The sequence below is a fragment of the Pieris rapae genome, chromosome 23 (assembly GCF_905147795.1).
Source record: "Pieris rapae chromosome 23, ilPieRapa1.1, whole genome shotgun sequence".
Taxonomy (NCBI): domain Eukaryota; kingdom Metazoa; phylum Arthropoda; class Insecta; order Lepidoptera; family Pieridae; genus Pieris; species Pieris rapae.
This window is the reverse complement of record NC_059531.1, coordinates 1,164,035-1,184,141: the sequence shown is the minus strand read 5'-3', so window position 1 is coordinate 1,184,141 and position 20,107 is coordinate 1,164,035. Positions and strand designations below refer to the sequence as shown.

General features: G+C 32.6%; 3 protein-coding genes across 4 annotated transcripts; 2 read left to right on the top strand and 1 right to left on the bottom strand.

Moving 5' to 3' along the window:
• Nucleotides 1-132: 132 nt before the first annotated feature.
• LOC111003137 (transmembrane protein 43 homolog) lies at nucleotides 133-6,454 on the top strand. 2 transcript variants are annotated; one of them, XM_045633544.1, is made up of 8 exons: nucleotides 133-165; nucleotides 447-551; nucleotides 881-1,107; nucleotides 1,609-1,802; nucleotides 2,303-2,478; nucleotides 3,071-3,299; nucleotides 3,912-4,017; nucleotides 4,606-6,454. In XM_045633544.1, the coding sequence occupies exons 2-8, from the start codon at nucleotides 447-449 to the stop codon at nucleotides 4,721-4,723; spliced, it is 1,155 nt and encodes a 384-aa protein (XP_045489500.1). In that variant the 5' UTR covers nucleotides 133-165; the 3' UTR covers nucleotides 4,724-6,454. The 2 variants fall into 2 exon arrangements, with proteins under 2 accessions (XP_045489500.1, XP_022129194.2); XM_022273502.2 differs by having other exon boundaries at nucleotides 133-300.
• Nucleotides 6,455-7,897: 1,443 nt separating this feature from the next.
• LOC111003136 (matrix metalloproteinase-19) lies at nucleotides 7,898-16,413 on the bottom strand. The gene is made up of 8 exons (XM_022273501.2): nucleotides 16,283-16,413; nucleotides 14,190-14,322; nucleotides 12,644-12,742; nucleotides 11,495-11,660; nucleotides 10,155-10,203; nucleotides 9,956-10,045; nucleotides 8,853-8,984; nucleotides 7,898-8,136 (listed from the first exon to the last, which is right to left on the bottom strand). The coding sequence occupies exons 1-8, from the start codon at nucleotides 16,388-16,390 to the stop codon at nucleotides 7,960-7,962; spliced, it is 954 nt and encodes a 317-aa protein (XP_022129193.2). The 5' UTR covers nucleotides 16,391-16,413; the 3' UTR covers nucleotides 7,898-7,959.
• Nucleotides 16,414-18,200: 1,787 nt separating this feature from the next.
• Nucleotides 18,201-19,343, top strand: LOC111003146 (peptidyl-prolyl cis-trans isomerase NIMA-interacting 4). The gene is made up of 2 exons (XM_022273515.2): nucleotides 18,201-18,387; nucleotides 18,499-19,343. Exons 1-2 carry the CDS (start codon nucleotides 18,303-18,305, stop codon nucleotides 18,816-18,818), a joined length of 405 nt encoding a protein of 134 aa, XP_022129207.1. The 5' UTR covers nucleotides 18,201-18,302; the 3' UTR covers nucleotides 18,819-19,343.
• The last annotated feature ends 764 nt before the right edge of the window (nucleotides 19,344-20,107 follow it).

The window sequence follows — 20,107 nt, the reverse complement described above, 5'->3', positions numbered from 1 at the left end:
ATAGCCCACATACTCTGAATATAAATAAACTACACATTTGATTAATTCAATTTGATAGCTGACTGCTGTCAGTTGTCATCGAATTGACTTACTAGCCATAAGATGAGTATGTACTATGTTTAATGTACAATTCTATTCAGGAATTTATGTTTTAGCAGTAAGCCGGTATCTACAATGTCTTTATAGTGTATTGAATATATTATATTTGGTATATTTCATTCTGAAATAACCAATAATCTTAAGAAATAAATAAGAATTAATTGAAATATATTTTTATAAGTACAGCGCCATAATTTAAAGGTACCTAGATAATAAAAAAAATGATAGAAAATAAAAGATTGTAAATATAATTAAATTTTATTTTAATTAAGTACTACTTTTACTGCTATTTTTGTCTTATGAATTATCATAAAGCGCACTTTTTAAAGAATAATTTGTTATTACAGATGGATTGGTCAGCTGTTAGTAATCATTTTAAACAAACTTGGCTTACGACTTTAATGAGTTGTATATTATTTTGTGGAGTTACTTATTTTTTAGTTTGGGCTGAGGTATGTTAACAAAATACAAATGAAGATCTTTTCTTATCGTGAGACTGTTAAAAATAATTAATTTGCTTTAAAAGAAGTTGGGGATTTTTTAAAGTAGGTACATTATATTTTTATAATTTGCACATACAATCAGTCTTCAAGCATTTCTAAGTTTCTTATAAGTGATGTTTTAATATCTAGATTTGTATATGCTTGTAGTAATCTAGAAACTATATAATAACACTTTGGTTACATCAATATCACAACACAGGAGATAGTCATAAATACAATAAACTGTGTAATATGTAAGTAACAAGTAGATATATAATTAACATTGAAAATTATTTTAGGGCCATGCAATTCAAAACAACCTGATGCTAGAAGAACTTGTATCAGCAGCAGAGACTATTGATGTTCATTCAAATGATGATCCAAAGAGGTATGAGGGTCAAGTTGTACATGTCATAGGACCTATAAGAATATTAGAGCCAATATCTGAACCAGATTACAATATACAAGTCCAAGCTGTCAAGCTCAGAAAAAGAGTACAAATGTATCAGTGGATTGAAGAAACTACGTAAGTATTTAATTAAATTTATATTCAGTCTGAATTAAATTAACATCTAGCCTAGATGTTACTTAATGGCAATAACACCATTTAATTACCTGAGATGTTACAGACCTTTTAATGCTTTCTGCTATAACTTTTCAAATGGAGTGTTTATCGTTTTAAAGGCTTAGTGCCTCTAGAATATGGAGTAGTGTATACATTAAAGGTTTTACAATTTATATAGCGGTATTGTAAATATTTATTTAAATTTTTATTCAGATTTACTGATTTAACTAGCCTTGAAAAAAGTGAAATTGTGTTACCCTTTGTATGGCATATTTATTTATTGGCAAATCTATTTCCGGGCCATTGTGAACTTGTGACTAACCAAAAAAAAAACTTTTCATTGAATTTATTCCCTTGCCAATTTTTTGCCAAATTAACTTTATTTCTCTTGCCATTTTTTATCCAAGTAACCTTCTCCATGCAACAGTTTTCTAAGTCTGACTTGATTATGACCAATTTCAGGGAAACGGATAACTTTATAAGCGAACATGCAGACGAATCACAGAAGACATACTGGTACCGCAAGGAATGGAAGGATTACGTCGTTGATTCCGCTCTGTTCTACATCAGACCTGGTCACCATAATCCTACTTCCATGCCGATGTTCAGTGAAACGCATGTAGCGGATAATGTAAAGATTGGATGGATGTTTTTAGGTAAATAGTTCTTTGTTAACATAATATCTCGATATTCGTAAAAAAATGCAGCAGACTGACGCAAATACTCTGCGGTATTGTTTTAAAAAAATCTAGTTTAGAATAAAATACAATACAATGCAATACAGTTCTAAGCCAATACTATAATGTCAAAAATATATAATTTAAGAAACAGTATTGGTACTTTGCACTCTTTGAATCAGAAAGATCCTGGTACTTGTTTGAATTTGAGTCTGTCGGGGTCTGGGCCTCAGATTTCTGTTTTATGCTAATTTGTCAACCTCCTGTGCCTGACACATCGACTTTTGGGTCTAAGGAAAGCCGGTTTCCTCACGATGTTTTCTGTAAAGAACATTGCTGCACAACCGGGGATCGAACCTACGACCTCAGGGAAGGGAGTGCTAGCTTTCCGTCCATTAAATGCGCATCGGAAAGTCCATTGGTGTACCGATCTCACCTCAGGGATGTCAGCCACAGGACCAACATTATTATTTTTCCAGGTGTAGATGTGAAAAGAAAAGTGAACGATTATTATGAGATTTGGTCTGATTCGAGGCCGGAAAGAAGTGATATTAAACTCCATTCGGGATTCTATTATCACGGGAATAGCGCATTGGATCATGAAATTGGTGATTTACGAATCCACTTCTCCTACGCGGGACGGGAGGACGATATTGTAAGTATACGTTCATGACAGCTGACAGTAACGTCTATTGCTCTGACACGTCTATGAAGTTTGCTTCATAGACAATTATGTAACGTTTCCTTCATAGACAATTATGTGAAATTTGCTTCCTATAACATTATGTGACGTTTGCTTCATAGACAGTTATGTGAAATTTCCTTCCTATAACATTATGTGACGTTTGCTTCACTTCATAGACCTAGTTTGCTTCACTTCATAGACCTAGTTTGCTTAATAGACAATTATGTGACATTTGGTTCATAGACAAGTCTATGACATTTGTGTCATAGACAAGTCTATGACGTTTGCATCATAGACAATTATGTGATGTTTGCGTCGGACAATTATGTAACTTTTGCTTCATAGACAAGCCTATAAAATTCACTTCATAGACAGGTCTATGAAGTTTGCTTCATAGTCAATTATGTAACATTTGGTTCATATACAAGCATATGACGTTTATGTCATAGACGATTATGAGACGTTTGCTTTTTAGACAAGTCTATGAAATTTGTTTTATAGACAATTTGATTATATACATCTCTTTGTACCAAAAAAAATTTTATAAAAAACAATTTTTTAGTATACAGTCGTGGGAGTGGTAGAGAGTGGTACTCTCCAACCATACAGTCCAACGAACTTTCCCTACGCGGACCCCATTTCGTTATTACGAAAGGGCTCGTATAGCTTAAAGCAGCTTTATAGTCTGGAGAAAAAGGATGCAAACACACACACATGGAAGTATAGAATATTGGGATTCATACAGGTCTTCGCTTCCGCCATGACCTTGCATCCGGAATGGTTGACATTGTGTAAGTAAAAATATATATATATTACGTATTCCTACAGCTGACATATATAACGAAAAACAACCAATATACCAGTTCTTAAAAGGCCGGCAAAGCACTCGCGAGCGCTCTGGCATTGAGTGTCCATGGGCGGCGGTGTAACTTAACAGATGATTAAAGTACCAGTATAATATATATCATACTAGCAGACTCGGCCATGCGTTGCTGTGGCTAAGGTTTTTGTGATATTACATGTATTTAGTAATAAACTATTCAAGGGAAACGGGAGGAGAACTTATGTGAAACATTGGTACTTTTAACACAGCCCCATCTATTAGAATTGTATCAAATAATAAACAAATAAATTGCAATAAAATAAAATTGAGACTATAATTTGAGATTTAAACTATCATATATCTTAAGTTGGATCGAAATGCACATGGTGTGCGAATTTTATTATAATCGGTTAAGTTGTTTAGGAGTCCATTGAGGACAAACATTGTGACACGAGATTTATATATATTAAGATTATGATCTCTCCATGTATTTGTATATCTATATTCACACTTTTTACACACTGTATACATGCTAATGATAATATAAATAAATATTATTAACGTATTTAAATTATTTCAGTTCTCCAATGTAAGTTGGTCTCAAGTAACTTGCGCCGTTGTACCCGGCTGTGGGTCAATTTAGTTTTGTCGTTCTCATACACACTTTTCGTCATATCAATACCTTGGTGAGTTATTATTTATAGTTTTTACTGTGTGTTGCCAGTTATTATCACTATAAATATTTTATAATATTTTGACTTATGTGAGTACAATAGGGTTACCATAAATTTTTGTCACAAGTCATACTTAGTTAAGTCACTGAATATCAGGTGTAAGAAAGCGCTAAGTATGACTTCGGTATGTCAAATCCAAAGTTTTGACGAAAGGCGTTATTAATCTCACTTAACATCAGCTGTAAAGCGATATCATTTTGATATTTTGACATAAAGAAGTCATACTTAGCAACTTGCCAATAAAATTGTGTTTTTTTTACGGTTACAAATAACGTTAACTACGACTTAGATATGTCAAAAATTTAATTTGAAATGTCAAAGTCATACTTAGCAACTTGCCAATAAAATTGTGTTTTTTTTACGGTTACAAATAACGTTAACTACGACTTAGATATGTCAAAAATTTAATTTGAAATGTCAAAGTCATACTTTGCAACTTGCCAATAAAATTGTGTTTTTAAGATTCCAAATAACATATTTTTGACATGTCTAAGTCATACTTAGCGCTCTCTAGTTTCGCTTTAATCTCTTTTTTCGTAGGTTATTTCACAAGACGACGTTTGGTGCTCTGTTATTAGGCGGTGCGTTACTTCCGCTGTTACATTATTCTAGTCTGTGGCGCGATTCGCGAAGGAACGAACGGGAACTGTATCGCTGACAAGGGCTGCACACGGCTTTGCCTGTTTTAGTGGAAATGTGTGCCATGGCGTTGATATATGCCTTCATCGGGTTCCAAGTTGTTGATATATAAATCTAATGACTAAAGTTGACGCATTATCGATACTTATCTGCGCACGCACTCTGACTTTTTATTATTAATTAACTATTAATTACTTAAGATGTCATGTGGTATGTGGTGTAGGTAATGACTGCCAATTACACGCAGAAGTCAACTTGGCACCTGCGCGGTGTACATAATAAAAAGTGTTTATTCATTTTTAGTACATTTTCATTCCTATTTGTAAGATTTGGAAACCTTTTTAAGTAAAAAATACCTGTGTCAGGGTTCCCAGCTCTTCCATTAACAAACTTAATTCTATATATATAATTCCTTAAAATAATTACACTATAACTGTTATCATCACGCCTGAGTGCATGTGTGTATGGGTGCAAATGTGTTAGTGAGTGAATGAGTGAGTCAGTGAGTGAATGAATGAATAAAGTGTGTAATTACATAATAGGTCTTAGAAGCAGCTGTATGTGCTTCCCCTCCCACCTCACCCCACCGCCTACCGCTCTCGCCTTTGACATGACAGTGCGATCAGTAAATTGTCATTTTATTAAAGAATAATCTTAAATTATATTTGTTTTATTAAGCTATGGAAACATATACCTACATTTAAACTCTTTATTGATATTATAATCACAGATACCTACTATCGCGAGTGTCGCGGCCTTATAGATTACCTTGAATTTTTTATGCAGTTAGTATTTCTATGACGTCATTACAGCGAGATGCCTAGTTAACTTCTGTGTGTAGTACAAACAATTCTTACGCACATCACTACTCCCCTCCATAAGTCCTATAAGTGCGAGCGAGACAGGTTGTGACGCTAACAAAAACTTTGATTTTATTTTATTATGTAATTATCGTATTTTGTTTATGTTTTTAATTTTGTATTTTTTTTTAGCATAACTTATGTTTACATGTATTGTCATACATATTAGATATAAGATTTTATAAAATTATCAGTAGATTTAGTAATATGTATGATGTTGTAGACTTCATAAATAAATAAACAAAAACTTAATTGACGTATTAAAGAGTGAAAAGTCAAACGTTTTATGAAATGTTTATATTCGTAAACGTATAACGGAAAGATTGTGTGTGTGTACTTATTTATTATTAGTATATGTATAATTTACTTATAAAATGTGTGTATTAAAGTGCCAAAAAATAAAATGTTAACAATTGATGTCAAATAGTTTAAATACAAGTCTAGTCGATTATTTACAATAGTTTATAACTTAAGTAAAACATTGCTAAGCTATGTATATTATAATAAAGTTATTTACGTTAAACTTTAGCTGGCCCAGCATTTTACGTTATTTGAACATTAAAAGCGCGCGAAACGGTCCACGCCACAGATAAGTAGAAGAGTCATTTGCCACAGATTACAAACATTCTGCGCCTATTAGTACTAATATTAGTACTAATAGGCGCTGACTTTGAGTGTTGAAATAATTATATCTATTTAAATTAAGCTTAAAGGTCTCGTTACCATAAAATTATTTAAACAAATTTAGGTTAAAAGTGATATAAAATGTGTTAGCACATACAGTACATAATACCAATTTTTATCTTGTTGAATAAATATCGTTAGTCAATAGTAAAATTGTACTGGGAACAAGTAATGTGTAATTTATAATAAATTTATATTAAATACTGTCTTTTTATTTTACTGACAAAACGATGCTATTTCGTCCGTTCGTTCCGTTGCATCCGGTTTGAAATTACGATTCTAAAGAAGTTTCACTTCAAAAATTAAAATAATAACATTCCATTAAGGGTAGAGAAATCGCTTTATCAATCTTTATTTTAAACTTGGAAAACTTGAATTATAATGGGAAATAATAAAAGTAGACCTAGTCTCCAACGAATACTTTTATTGAACTCTGTGTCTTTGGGAGTACGACGTACATAATACTTAACAATTATTAAGATTTTATACACATATTAAATAAAGAAACACTGACAAAAACAAACGAAATAGCGTGGAGCACTGGCACAAATGAATAATAGTAACTACACGGTCAGGCGCTGCCATGTTGTCCTTGGCTGCTATGACCGTGTTATAAATTTTATTTACATTTATATATTAAGCGCTTCTCACTTTATCCCTACTCCGCGGCCGACCGTCACGCGACATGCGCCACACAGACCAAAAAGTTTGAGACGATGTAATAAAAGTTTCACTTTAATAACAAATTTTGTCTTCTGTTAATTAAGTAACTTAACATTTTGGGTACCTATATTTTGTGATTTAAAAGGGTTTTTATTATTATTATTTTACGTAAATAAAACTAATGTATCTTTTTGAGTCAAAGAATACTCACTAGAATAGAATCTGTCTTTAGTTATGACGTAAGAGTTGCTTTTATATTTATGTTATAACAGATAGCCTGAAAAGTTCGTAGACTGACTCATAGATGGCGCTACTAGATGATGAAAACTTCAATTATGTAATTATTATTCTTAGTTATCCCTAACCTTCAAAAGAGATCTGAAAAGTTCGTAGACTGACACATAGATGGCGCTACTAGATGATGAAAACTTCAATTAATTATTATTCTCAGTTATCCCTCACCTTCAAAAGACACGAGTAAATTTGATAACTGTCGTACTAGTAGTTTGCATGAAGAAACTTTTGTTAAAGGAAATGGATGAAAAGGAACTTCGATAATGATTGTTTAAGTTGAAGCAAGTGTTTAATAATAGAGCCACATATTATATTCATCAATGTCATCAATAAGAGTCGCTGGGTCGACGAGATAAAAAAAGTAGCCAGCCCAAACTGGAAACAGACTGCACAGGACAGAGACAAATGGGCATCTTTGGATCCTTCACCCTGTAATGGGGTTCCTACAAATTATATTATTTAGGTATCTAAAATCTAACCAAGCTAGCTAATAATAATAGTAAATATTATATTAATAATAGTAAATCAAATAGTTATAGGTAAATAATATAGAAAATAAATAAGAATAAGTAGGTATTAAGATCAATTAAGTAGTTAAGCGTTTAAAGATAATGTAAAAATTATATGTAAAATTAATTTTTAGGAAATAAAAGGCTTTTTTATATTATATTCATCAATATATTTCTAAATAAATGCAATCAAATGTTACAGAAATATGTAAATTAAATTTGTTGGGTATTTTTAATTTAGATCTTTAGAAGCCATTCTCGAAGAACTCCGTTGGCAAATTGAGGTTTTCGAAGTCGGTGGGTCCAAATGAGTTTGTTATACGTTCTTTTAATTTGTTAAATGATGACTCCATATTGTTCCTGTTCTTCTTGTAGATAAATCTTCCCGGGTAAGATACGGATTTTACGTTGTTATAGATATCCTAAAAAAAAAACTTAATACATTTTTGGAATTTTGTTAGAATCGTAATCACATTGCAACCAATTTGTTAGAATTCATTTATTACATTCGAATGACAAAGATTTAAGTCTAAGTTTTTACTATAAGGGCCTGTTTCACAATGTCCGGATAAGTTTCAAATACGCTATTTACCTATTGGTTATTGGTAGGATAAATAGTATTTTTCCGTTTCACGATTGTCAGATAGCGCTATACGTCATGAAATTCGAAGTATCTTATTTGGAACTTTTATCTTTCGAATAATTTATGTGTTGCCTATGCAACACATAAATTGGCTATTTCGCACTTTATCCATACATTGTGAAACAGGCCCTAAATGTAGTACCTAAATACAGATTTTTAGTCTGTGTCCGAAGAGTCGTTTAAGGTCGCAGCTTTGCTAAATTACTGTTTTATGTTGACAATACTGTTGCGTCAATATAGTTTGACAGTAGGACACTAAAATCTAAATGGCGCGTAGAAAATGAGAATAATATTTAACCGCCACGCTGGTCTTTCAGAAATACTTTAGACTTTAGAGACTAAAAAGAAAATTAAAATGCATGAAAACGATTTTCATATTTTGGCATTTAAAATTTCAAAGTATATTTTTTTTCTACTACGTAGCCAGTATCAAAAGGAAGTGCAGAAAAGCAATTGCGGCTTCTCTTTTTGTTTAAGTACTTAATAGACACATACCTCTATTCCCTGCTTGTCATCGTCGTGCAGGCCGAATATTTTGATACCCAGGTCATATACTGGGTACATCATGGCACCAACTACTTCTGTGTGCCCCAATCCTAAAGCGTGCCCGACTTCGTGTGATGCTGTCTGAAAGTTCATGTTTATTACATGAGAGTAGAAAATAGGAATTTAGAGAAATTAACGCGTCCTCTGGCACCAAGAAATTTTTGCTATTTTCCTTGGACCAAATAGATCAAATAAATTCATGAATCAATCAATCAATCAAATCATTTATTACAATTAGACCACATAAAATTGCACTTTTGAACGTAAAATAAAATATAAAGGTGTTTCTAGTTGCCCCTTCCAAAAGGTTTCATGTGGAGAAGAATGAAGAAACTCCACACTTACTCTTTTAAAATAGAATTTACAATATTTATATACATTAGTTAGACTACTTACTGATTGAAACCAATGTCCCGTTTTAAGGCAAAAATAAGGCAAAATTGCAAATGACGTCAATGAATCAGACGTAATTTAGAATTAATTAAAGCAAGTTTTTTACATAACACGTTTATAAATATGGTTTTTACATGTCTGCATACGTAATAGACATCATAAACTTGTCTCTCATCTTCGCTATTTCAAGTCTTTCACCGTTATTTTTGTTTCATCTTCCCAGGTTTCTGGTGTGCGTTCTTTTTTTTTCTCTGGGCCATTCCAAGTAAAGTATTTTTTTTAAATTCTAAATTTACATTTACTACAAGTTTGAAATCGTAGAGCGCGCAAGAAGAACTGGCAAGAAACTCTCCGCCACTCTAGTATTCGTTCTATTTTATATATCACTAGATAAACTCGCGAACTTCGTATCACCTACACATATTTGTGTCCAAACTTAATTAAACATTTTTAAAACATACCACAAATATATATAAGATAAGATATACGAGGTATCTAATCGTTTTGTTGCGTTTGAAAGTTAAAAAATTAATTATGAATCTCCGTTGGGAGTCTGCATTTCATTGATTGATTGATAGATTGATTATTTTTTTCTCTATTGAAAGAAGCTTCGAGATCGATAGTGATTTCTATTTACAGTGGATAAAGTTCAAACTTACTTGGAATAAATTGGGTAAACCAGTGCTGAAGTCTTGCGACCAGTCGATGGCGTCGTTCAATGTGATGACAGTTGTTTTGTGTCGGCTGTTCTGTAATCAAAAGTAATTTAGAAAAAATTGGAATTTTTTTTATAGAACAGGGGGCAAATGGGCAGGAGGCTCACCTGATGTTAACTTATTAAAGAATGAAAAATCTTACTGTGTTTCCATAGATGTGGGCGTCTGCTCTTGGTGCGATGGTATCGAATCTGCAAGATAAATAACTCTATAAAGTATGTTTCTAACATCAGTGCAGTGCTGGACTAGTTGTAGTCAGAGGTGCAGATATAAAATGGTTGTAGCGCCACTGAATATGTTATATCTTTAAACGAGCGATATATATATATATATATATATGTAATTGGAATCTCGGGATCGGCTCCAACGATTTTCATGAAATTTAGTATACGGGGGGTTTCGGGAGCGATAAATCGATCTAGCTAGGAATAAATGATAGAAAATAACAAAAAGGTGGTGTTTGAGAAGTCCCAATTCAAACTGAAAAATGTATCTTCCTGACATCTATCGGCGAATAATAATACTATTTTTTTTCGCAATAAATTGCTTTAACGACACAACAACATTAAATCTATATCAGCATATATAATCTATATTGTTCATATTTCATCATTTTATTAGTATGTAATTCCATTCGTACTTATATATAATTTCCAAAAACACAATTTATAAAAAAATAAAAATACCGAGCAAGGCTCGGCCATCCAGGTACTTATTATTAATCTTCAAACTATTACACCAGGGTAAAGGCCTGTATTCACTTTGATTTATTAATTGTCCACACTTGTTTTCTCCTACTCATCACTAATCACTTGCACTCGCACTAATCAAAGTGAATACAGGCCTTTAGATTCAGAAAAGAGATTTGGTGCTAAGTCTGACTTCGATCGAAAATGTATAATAGATTTTGATAGAAAGGATTCGCGCTGTTTTTTAATTTTACTTAATCTTAATCATCTTCAGACGTGCAGGAGGAAACACAATTCCTCTGGAATAAAAAGTGTCTTGGACGGAAAAGCTCCGGACCAGCTTCTCAGAAGATGGCGTCTTGGGTAGGTTTACAGTTTACAGCAGTACACAGAGTGCCACATAACGTTCTCATACCAACATCCCGCAAGGGGCTTTAGCTTACAGGGTAACTATTCCTTCTCTCGACCAAGTTATCCTGCTAGTATTTAGTTGTGCTTTCTTTCTATTCGAGTTCGCCAGCCCAAATATATTCCCACAGCCTGATTATAAGATATACCAACACAGATCATGTTTTTTCCTTCTTATTGTATTTGTAATATGTATTTTTGCACTTCTTGCCTACCTTATGTAATTTAATCCATGTTTTTTCTTTTTTTCTCACAGTGGTTGTCTGGAAGAAATCGCTCGAAAGCGATAAGGCCGCCAGTTGCTTTTCATTAAATTATGTTTAATATTTTTTTTTCTTTTATGTAATGCAACGAAGTGTTAATTAATAAATCATGACAATCTTACCTGACCTCCATATCAGTGCGTCCACCCTTTCGCTTCGTGACTGTAATACCAGATGGATCGGACCAAACGGAAAATGCGAGGAAAATTATAGAATCCACTTCCTGTTGGCTTATTTTCGATGAATACTTCGTGATTTTGTATGTGAGATGCTTCTTCGGCCAGTTTCCTGTAAAATAACAATAAGTTCATCAAGCAGTACATCAAGAGCGTCGATAGACGAGAGTCATCAGGGTGGGTAGAGGGTTAGTAGATGTAAGCAAAGATGATGGGAAAAAGCAAAGGAAATCTCCAACGTGCTCTTGCCTGCACAATGACCAAACATCTACCTTACTTGGCAACGCCCTCGAATGCCGGCTGCGAGTGGGACTGGAGACAGGGGGCATCAAGGAGTGATAGAAGTATACCGGCGAGTCGTGGTACAACCACAACATTTTTTTCTATATAATTAATTTTCTCCTACTATATTTTTCACTATGGGTATTAAACTTAAACCAATCGCCTGCTGTTGAGTATTGGTCACCAGGCGATATAATTGTTTAATAGTGGAAGATGGAGACGCTTCAAGTACCCTATAGTTACTGACCTGAGTTAACCCTGAGAATGTTTAGTAATTTAAACGCCCCCTTATACAGGTTAAAATAATTAGTTCTTTCTTCCTTTGGTACAATAGGAGTACCCTATTTTTAATTGTTATTAAAGTAAGTTTCGTGCCTTTTACGTCGTATAGCATTTATATTTCTATCATCTAATAAATTTTAAATATCTGTGCCCCTTTGTTAATGCTTGCCAACGCTCGGCACACTGCCCCATTGGTACAAGAAACATATAATATGTTTTTTAATGTGATAAGCACTTATAGACACACAACAAACACGAAGAGAAAATACATACATTCATTAATACATACAAAATAGAATTAATCGTGAATGGAGCAACTAAGAATGTCCTAGCTCGTTTATCAAAATACTCTGGATATCGGTAACTTTTGGGCAAAACACGTTCTTCTGAAAGAGTAATGGGATGATGGGGTCTGGGGTACACGAAATTAAGTTGAAAGGTTGGGGGCAATCAAGTTGCTTGTTAAATATCTTAAATTTTACAAAATGGCGGAAAATAAAGAAAGCCAAAGATGGCGTTGAAGTACTTTACCAATAGTTGTATATCTCCTTCTTCTCATACCAACGGCTGTATCTTTTGCCTGACATCTGTCGCGGGTCATCATGTTTTTGGTAGCATCATCCAGCTGACCTGTGAACGGAATTAAAAAAAGTTACTATACAAATTTGTGATTTTTATTTGTGTGAATGTTAAGAGATACCGCCGCCCATGGACACTCTCAATGCCAGAGGGGTCGCGAGTGTGTTGCCGATTTTTTAAGAATTTGTATTTGTTATACTCGGAAGGGCCGACGCCCTCGGGGTCGATGCAAATCGTGGAGAGCGGCACTAAGTGTCAACAACAAGCGTGCTTCTTGATGTGCTGAGTTTGATAGGAGATGATGAAATCAGAGCATTTTCCGGAGTGCTAAATTCTAATCATTCTTAGTTCTCTATATATATAGAAGACCAGGGTAGGATTTAGGGGGAGAGCACCACAATAGACTTCAAACAAAATCGTTTTAAAGTAATAAATAAAGTTTTAAATTCCAACTAGTGAACACTTTTTTTTATATTTTTTTAATGTACAATTGTATATTATTCTTAAGTATTGACAAAAATAATTTACCTGTATTTATATTTTTATATGTTTGTTACATACTAAAATAATCTACTTGGTTTCACAATGATTGAAAAACTAGCCTAAAAATAATTGTTTATTTTATTGAAAATAATTCCGGCCAGGGGCCTCCACTCATTTGTTGCCCCGAGGCCTCCAGACCTCTAAATCCGGCCCTGTAGAAAACTAAGGCAGGCAGAACAAGCGAGTGAGTGTAACTTGCCCAGAGATAACTACAGTACTACACACAAGAACAGACTTGGCTGTGGTTAGTTAGTTTAGTTTAATGAAAATAAAAGTTTAAAATGTCTTTATGTAAAATATCTTTCACCTGTGTGATATCTCGAAATTATGAATCTTTAAATACAGCCAATACTTGACAAATTTAAAAAATTGGGTTCTGTGGTGACGAATAGGACTTTGACAATTGTCATTTAAAGAAACATTTAAGTGCTTCACAAAACATCAACTTGTTAAAAGGCAATTGAAAACGTAATAAGTTTGTCTATGTTTATCTTAAATATTATTTTTGAAATGTAATCGTTTATTTGCTGACATATTTTTTTAATTAGATACATTAATTATAAAAATCCTCACAATCCGCCATATATAAATTGGCATGCAAATGTCATTAATTTTATTATGTCACATAATGTCGTAATAATAGGAAATTTAAGTAAATTAGAATTGGTGTTAAACTTATGATCTAGATACTCGCCCACGCTATAAAATCACCTTGCCTTTAAAAACCTAATAACCTTCCCCTTGAATTATATATTTGACATACTAAACTTTTATTGGTATTTTATTTAAGTGATTTCCCATTCACATATATGTTTTATATATTTCGTATTTTTACACACTAAGTGATAAGGGTCCCCCTAATTTAATAAATATTAAAATAAGTTCGTTGGCAATACAACGCTTGACAAATGACATTGACAAAATCCTTAAACGATACTTCTATTAGTAATCCTACCTGATGCAGGAATTTGAACGTAGTTCTGGAAGTTTCTCAGAGCGTTCCTGAAGTCGTCATCGTCCACATTTGTGTTGCCGCCATGACGACTGAGGCTAGATCTTCTCATGTAACCGAACTTGATTAAGTAACCCTGAAAATAAAGCCCATTTCTTTTACTGTTTAAACATATACAACTTTTACTGTTTATACATAATAACAGTAGCAATAAACATCAGACTAGGGTAAAAATCCGCCTTCGCCGGGGTAGGCGAGGACCTTTACTTCGTACTTAGCTCACTCCAGTGAGCTTCAGTCCTGCCCTTCAGGCGATTGACCCCCCCGCGACGGCCCAAGCCGAGGTCTGTCTCACAGGAGACGCCCCTACGCGATTCGCGGGAACCCCACCCTTTCAGGCTCAGCTATGCTCGCCAAAACAGCTCGTGCTGAGCTGTAAAGGCCCTTAAGGTCAACAGCGAGATTCCATTAAAAAAAAACGAACATTACGATGGTAATTTTGGAATGTCTAGAACGTAATATCACTCATTTTGCAGGAATATTATTACGATGGTGACAGACAGAACATATACAAATATATATCGCTCTTTATTTGAATTTAAACTGTTGTATTAAATTTTATGATTATTTGGTAAAATTAATTTGGAAATGATATCGTTTATTTGCTAAGATACTGGTACAATTAGATACAAATTACAATTATTATAATAATCCGCACAATCCGCCATATATAAATCGGCATGCAAATGTCGTTAATTTTATTATGTCACATAATACAAGCATTAACATTATGTCGTAATAATAGGAAAGTTAAGTTAAATTAAAAATCAGTAAGTAATTTTATTTAATATTGTAATGAAAATGATAGTTCTTAATTTCAAAATCATATAAACAAAATTTCTTCTCTTAGTAAAAGAAACCCCAATAATTAAAAAAAAAACAAATTCTGATTATTCAAAGCTAAATGCAGCTCGATGGTCCGCATCATAAATCAAAAACTTGTTTTAGTATAATTTAAATCATAGGGGGTTACCCATTCGGAACGTTTATTGCTTAAAATAGTTTAATTAAGTGGCTGACATCATACAATGATCAAAACCGATAATAAAAAAATTAAATCAAATCGTAAGACATATCTGACGTCTGTAGACCAAATTATGTATTGACTGTTGACAATTAAACATTTTTTGAAAAGATAATTGACAATTTACATTAAAATATCATAATGAAAAGTAAAACGCATGATGTTTAAATATTTAGGAAATAAATATATCTTATTTATGAATTAACATAATATAAACGTCATATTTTACTACTACTTATTAATAGCTTGATATATTCGGTGAGCTGATCAATTTTAATTAATTAATTAGTTTATTGATAAACAGCTTGCCAACGCTTGGCACACTGTTCGCTAAAAAAATCACAAAATAAAAACAACTACATATTTTATAAAACAAAAAATTACTAGTAAAAATATAAACTTAAGAATCTAATAAAACGTAATAAAGCATGATTAAGTGCCTATCTAATACCTAATCCACCATGTAAAACAAAAATCTAAAATTGGTAATGTAATTTTATAACGTGGGTAACATTTATGCTTACCACAATTGTCATAATATACATATTTTAGAAAAGATACAAGCAACACATATCTACTTTAGATGACACATGCATAACGATAGTATATGATGTATTAATATAATTAAGTAAATAAGCCCATACTTATTCATTTATTAATATTTAGTAATAAATCAATACATTTTTGTAGTAGTAGCAAAGAAGTTAGTATTTTTATTAGGTATTTTTTTTACTAGTAAAAACTATTGTCATGTAAGTTTTTTAGAATATTATGTAGCTAATAAAGAAATGATAAAAAAATACAGTCGTCTGAGCTTGTCCTTTGAAGTACCAAAGGAACTTTCTTTCTATGTCAAAGAAGACATTAAAGTATCTTAAAGATCTTGCTAACAAAAAAATGGCGAAGAAAAACAGCTGCAATATTTGCATATTCTCGATTATAACGCTGAATTAATATAGATTGGAGTATAAAAAAACAATTCAATCAATATTAATACATAAACTAAACTTACCGCATATTTTGAATCGTGTGACGATAAATACAGAGCGTATGAAATGTTAATTAAACACGCCAGGAACAGATACTGTGTTAGCACTCCCATCTTGGATGCGACTGGCATGAGTATTAGCTTGCAATTATATAAATAAGTTTAGGTTTTTCCTTGTGAAAACGAGTTCCATGTTCTGATGCCTCAGCGGGTTAAACCGCGTACACATATGACATATATATGGAATTACCACACAAAAATGAAATTAAAATTATCTTCCACCGCATTTACCATGGAGAGTGTTCAGAGGAGTTGTTCGGATTTATACCTGCAGCTGAGTTTCATCATCGGACGTCGAGGCAGAATACGAAATTCAACCCGTATCACCTCGGCGTTCGCCACAACAGCGCGTTTTTCAAGGCAGTTTTTGCCGCGCACCACCTATTTGTTGAACCATCTGCCCACTGAAGTATTTCCGAACCAATTCGACTTAGGGTCCTTCAAGAAAAGAGCGTACCAATTCTTAAATAGCCGGCAACGCACTCGCGAGCCCTCTAGCATCGAGAGTGTCCATGGGCGGCGGTATCACTTAACACTAGGTGAGCCTCCTGCCCGTTTGCGCTCTGTTCTATAAAAAAAAGTCAAATGAGACTTTTGGGCCTTTGGGTTCAAAAGCACAAAGCTAGTTGAAAATTTAAAAAGCTCTGGGGTCACCGGTGCCTGATTGAACCGGAGCTTTTTAAATTGCTTCCCACGACGAATAAGTCTCGCAACCAAGGAAATGCTGAAAGTTTCACACAGGGAACAAACTTTTTTATAAAGAAAACACTTTTTTACGGATTATAGTTATGTCTGTATTATTGTATTCAAACTTATAATTATTTAGACATAATTTTAAATTTAAACCGACGTTTCGCGTGCTTTACAGCCTGCGTTTAAATAATTATAAGTTTAAATACAATAATACATAACTATAATCCGTAAAAAAGTGTTTTCTTTAAATGTGTAAAAGTTATGTTAATATAAGACAATACTAAACTTTTTTATATATGTATTTATTATTTTTAAAGTAAAACTCCGTTAGGGTATAATTTATGAGGGTAAGATTTTTACGGATGAAACGTCACGAAGATGTGTAGCGTTTCTGTTGAAGAAAAGAGAAAGAGAGAGAGAGAGAGTGAGAAAGGAAGATCCAGTAAAAATACATGCTATTGGTTGATGTATTCGTTTCGTAGTTACATATTAGAACTTTAGATGGAAATTCTTCTTTTTATAATTTATAATAGAATTTATAAATAAAGGTTTACACAGGAAATATAAACACGCAACATAATGTAAATTTAATTTCTAATTAAAAAAAAAATATATAAATTTTCGAATTTCCTGTTTTTATTTATGAAGAATAGCATTCTAATAGAAGTGTTTGAAAGGCCAACTGAATTCCGCAGAAAATTAAACTGCTGATTTGACGAAAAATCTAGTTATTTTATGTAGGTACTTATAGCTTTTTATATGATAAGAGTTATAAATAGATATGTTTGTAACGCAAAATTTAACCCAACTTATGTGACAATAACAAAATCATCGCGTGATCCCTGTTAGTTTTAATCAGCAAAGTAAACTGGTAACCGCAAACGTTGACGTGTTACCGGGAAGAATATGCAGTCTTGTCGAATTATTACAGGAAAACATAAATTATGCGTAAAATTTTATTGTTTACTAATTTACTAATTTTCCTTAAAATTAAAAATAAAGAACACAATGTATTTTATTACCAAATTTAGAAATATTTATAAATTTATTTAATAATTTGCTTATTTTTCTTAGTCTTGTTTGTTTTACCTGTAATCCGTTATGTTCTAAGGCAGTTAACGGTAAGTTGAAATGGAATGACTTATGACATTGACATTCTAATGTAAAGTAAACAACAATGTCAAAACATTTTATCAAAATTCAAAACACTGATACGCACTGCTTAAAATTAAACTTATTAATAAAAACTTTGTTTTGTGTTCCTTTTTAGATAAGATACAAAGTAGTAAGAATGCCTCCTAAAAAGCAACCTGAAAAAGGCGGGAAGGGTAACGCAGCAGCTAAAGGTGGATCGAAATCCGGCGGCGATTCAAAAGGTTATAATTGCTTGATGTTTTGTTTACTTTGGATATAAACGTGTTTTAAATAAAACTTATAATTCACATTCCTATTAGTTATTTTTCAACATGTTCTTGTTTTAAATTTAGAATCTGGCGGGAAAGAAAAAAAAGGTGGCACCGCTGTCAAAGTCCGTCATATATTGTGCGAGAAACAGTCGAAATGTTTAGAGGCCCTAGAAAAATTGAAAGCCGGTCAAAAGTTTCCTGATGTAGCTGCTGCATATAGTGAGGATAAAGCGCGTCAAGGTGGAGATTTGGGTTGGATGACGCGCGGTTCTATGGTGGGACCATTCCAGGATGCAGCATTTGCTTTACCAATTTCTTCCGTAACAAATCCAGTGTACACTGACCCTCCCATTAAGACCAAATTCGGATATCATATTATTATGGTAGAAGGCAAAAAATGAGTGATACAGTGTTTGAGTTTGAATATTTTTGGGCTATACTACTACTATTCATTATGGAACGGATTTGTTGTTTACAAGAACAATTTGATAAGGATTTTGCATTACTGCCTGATTCACAGCAATCAAATGAATCCCTTGTTTCAAATATTGAAGACTTTGCCAATAGAGAGTAAGCCCAGTTCTATATACCATTTTCAATAATATGTATTAATTATTATTATAAAACTTTACAGGTACTTGGTATTGCTTGCCAGACTTATGTATCAACTTGCATATATTGAATGAAACACAAATACATTTCCAACTTAATCATATTAATTTGTTTTTCCAGTTTTGGACTGAAACTAAGTTTTCTAAGGCTGTATCGGTTAATGCATATCACAATGCTATTGACATTAGTATATTTTTGCAATATTTGTCTATGGTTCATTATGATCAAGAAAAATTCAAGCAAATCATATGCTTACCGTTTCAGATTATTTTTTCCGGCTAGTCAATATGTGAATAAAATTTAATACTGTTTTATTCAGTCTTTTATTTGTTACTTTCTAGGTGATATCTGCATTGTTTGGGTATATTTTAAAATATTATAAATACATATTACATAAGCTTCTTCAAGTGTTTTAATAGCTTCAGTGAAGCAATAATCGCTAGTTTTATTTATTATATGCACATTTCATTGCTTGTGCAGATATTTACCAAACATTTTTATGACTGGTATTTATATTTATAGGACAATTTTGTAAATCACATACTTTTTGGCATGTAAATTGTAAATTTAATTCTTGTGAAAAAAAATTCTATACAGGTTTTATCCAGTCTTAATTAACTTAAAATTATAATTCTTATGTATATTGTCTGTATGAATGATTATGATTTTCCTTGATACAAACTTCCTCATTAAAATTTGAACTGTTTAGTTCTATATTGGTAGATATTACTAATATGTAATACTACTACACTGGATATCTTTCCTCTTTTGATATCAGTTTGTCGCGTATCGTAGATACGCACTAAAAATGTACATACTGTTTGGTGTAGTAGTTTCTATACGATTTTGATATATGTGTCAACATAAATACAGGACACTAAGAAAAGAAGAAAACAGACGTCACTCAGAACAGACTTTTAAGATGGGTGAGCATGTATTTTTTCCTATGAGCGTTTCTATAAGAATATAAATTAATTACCGTTGTTTGTGAAGAAATATATCAATTTAACAAAGATAAAAATGGGTTGTGATTTATAAAAATATAGAATATCCCATAAATGGTGACCCCGACGTGATG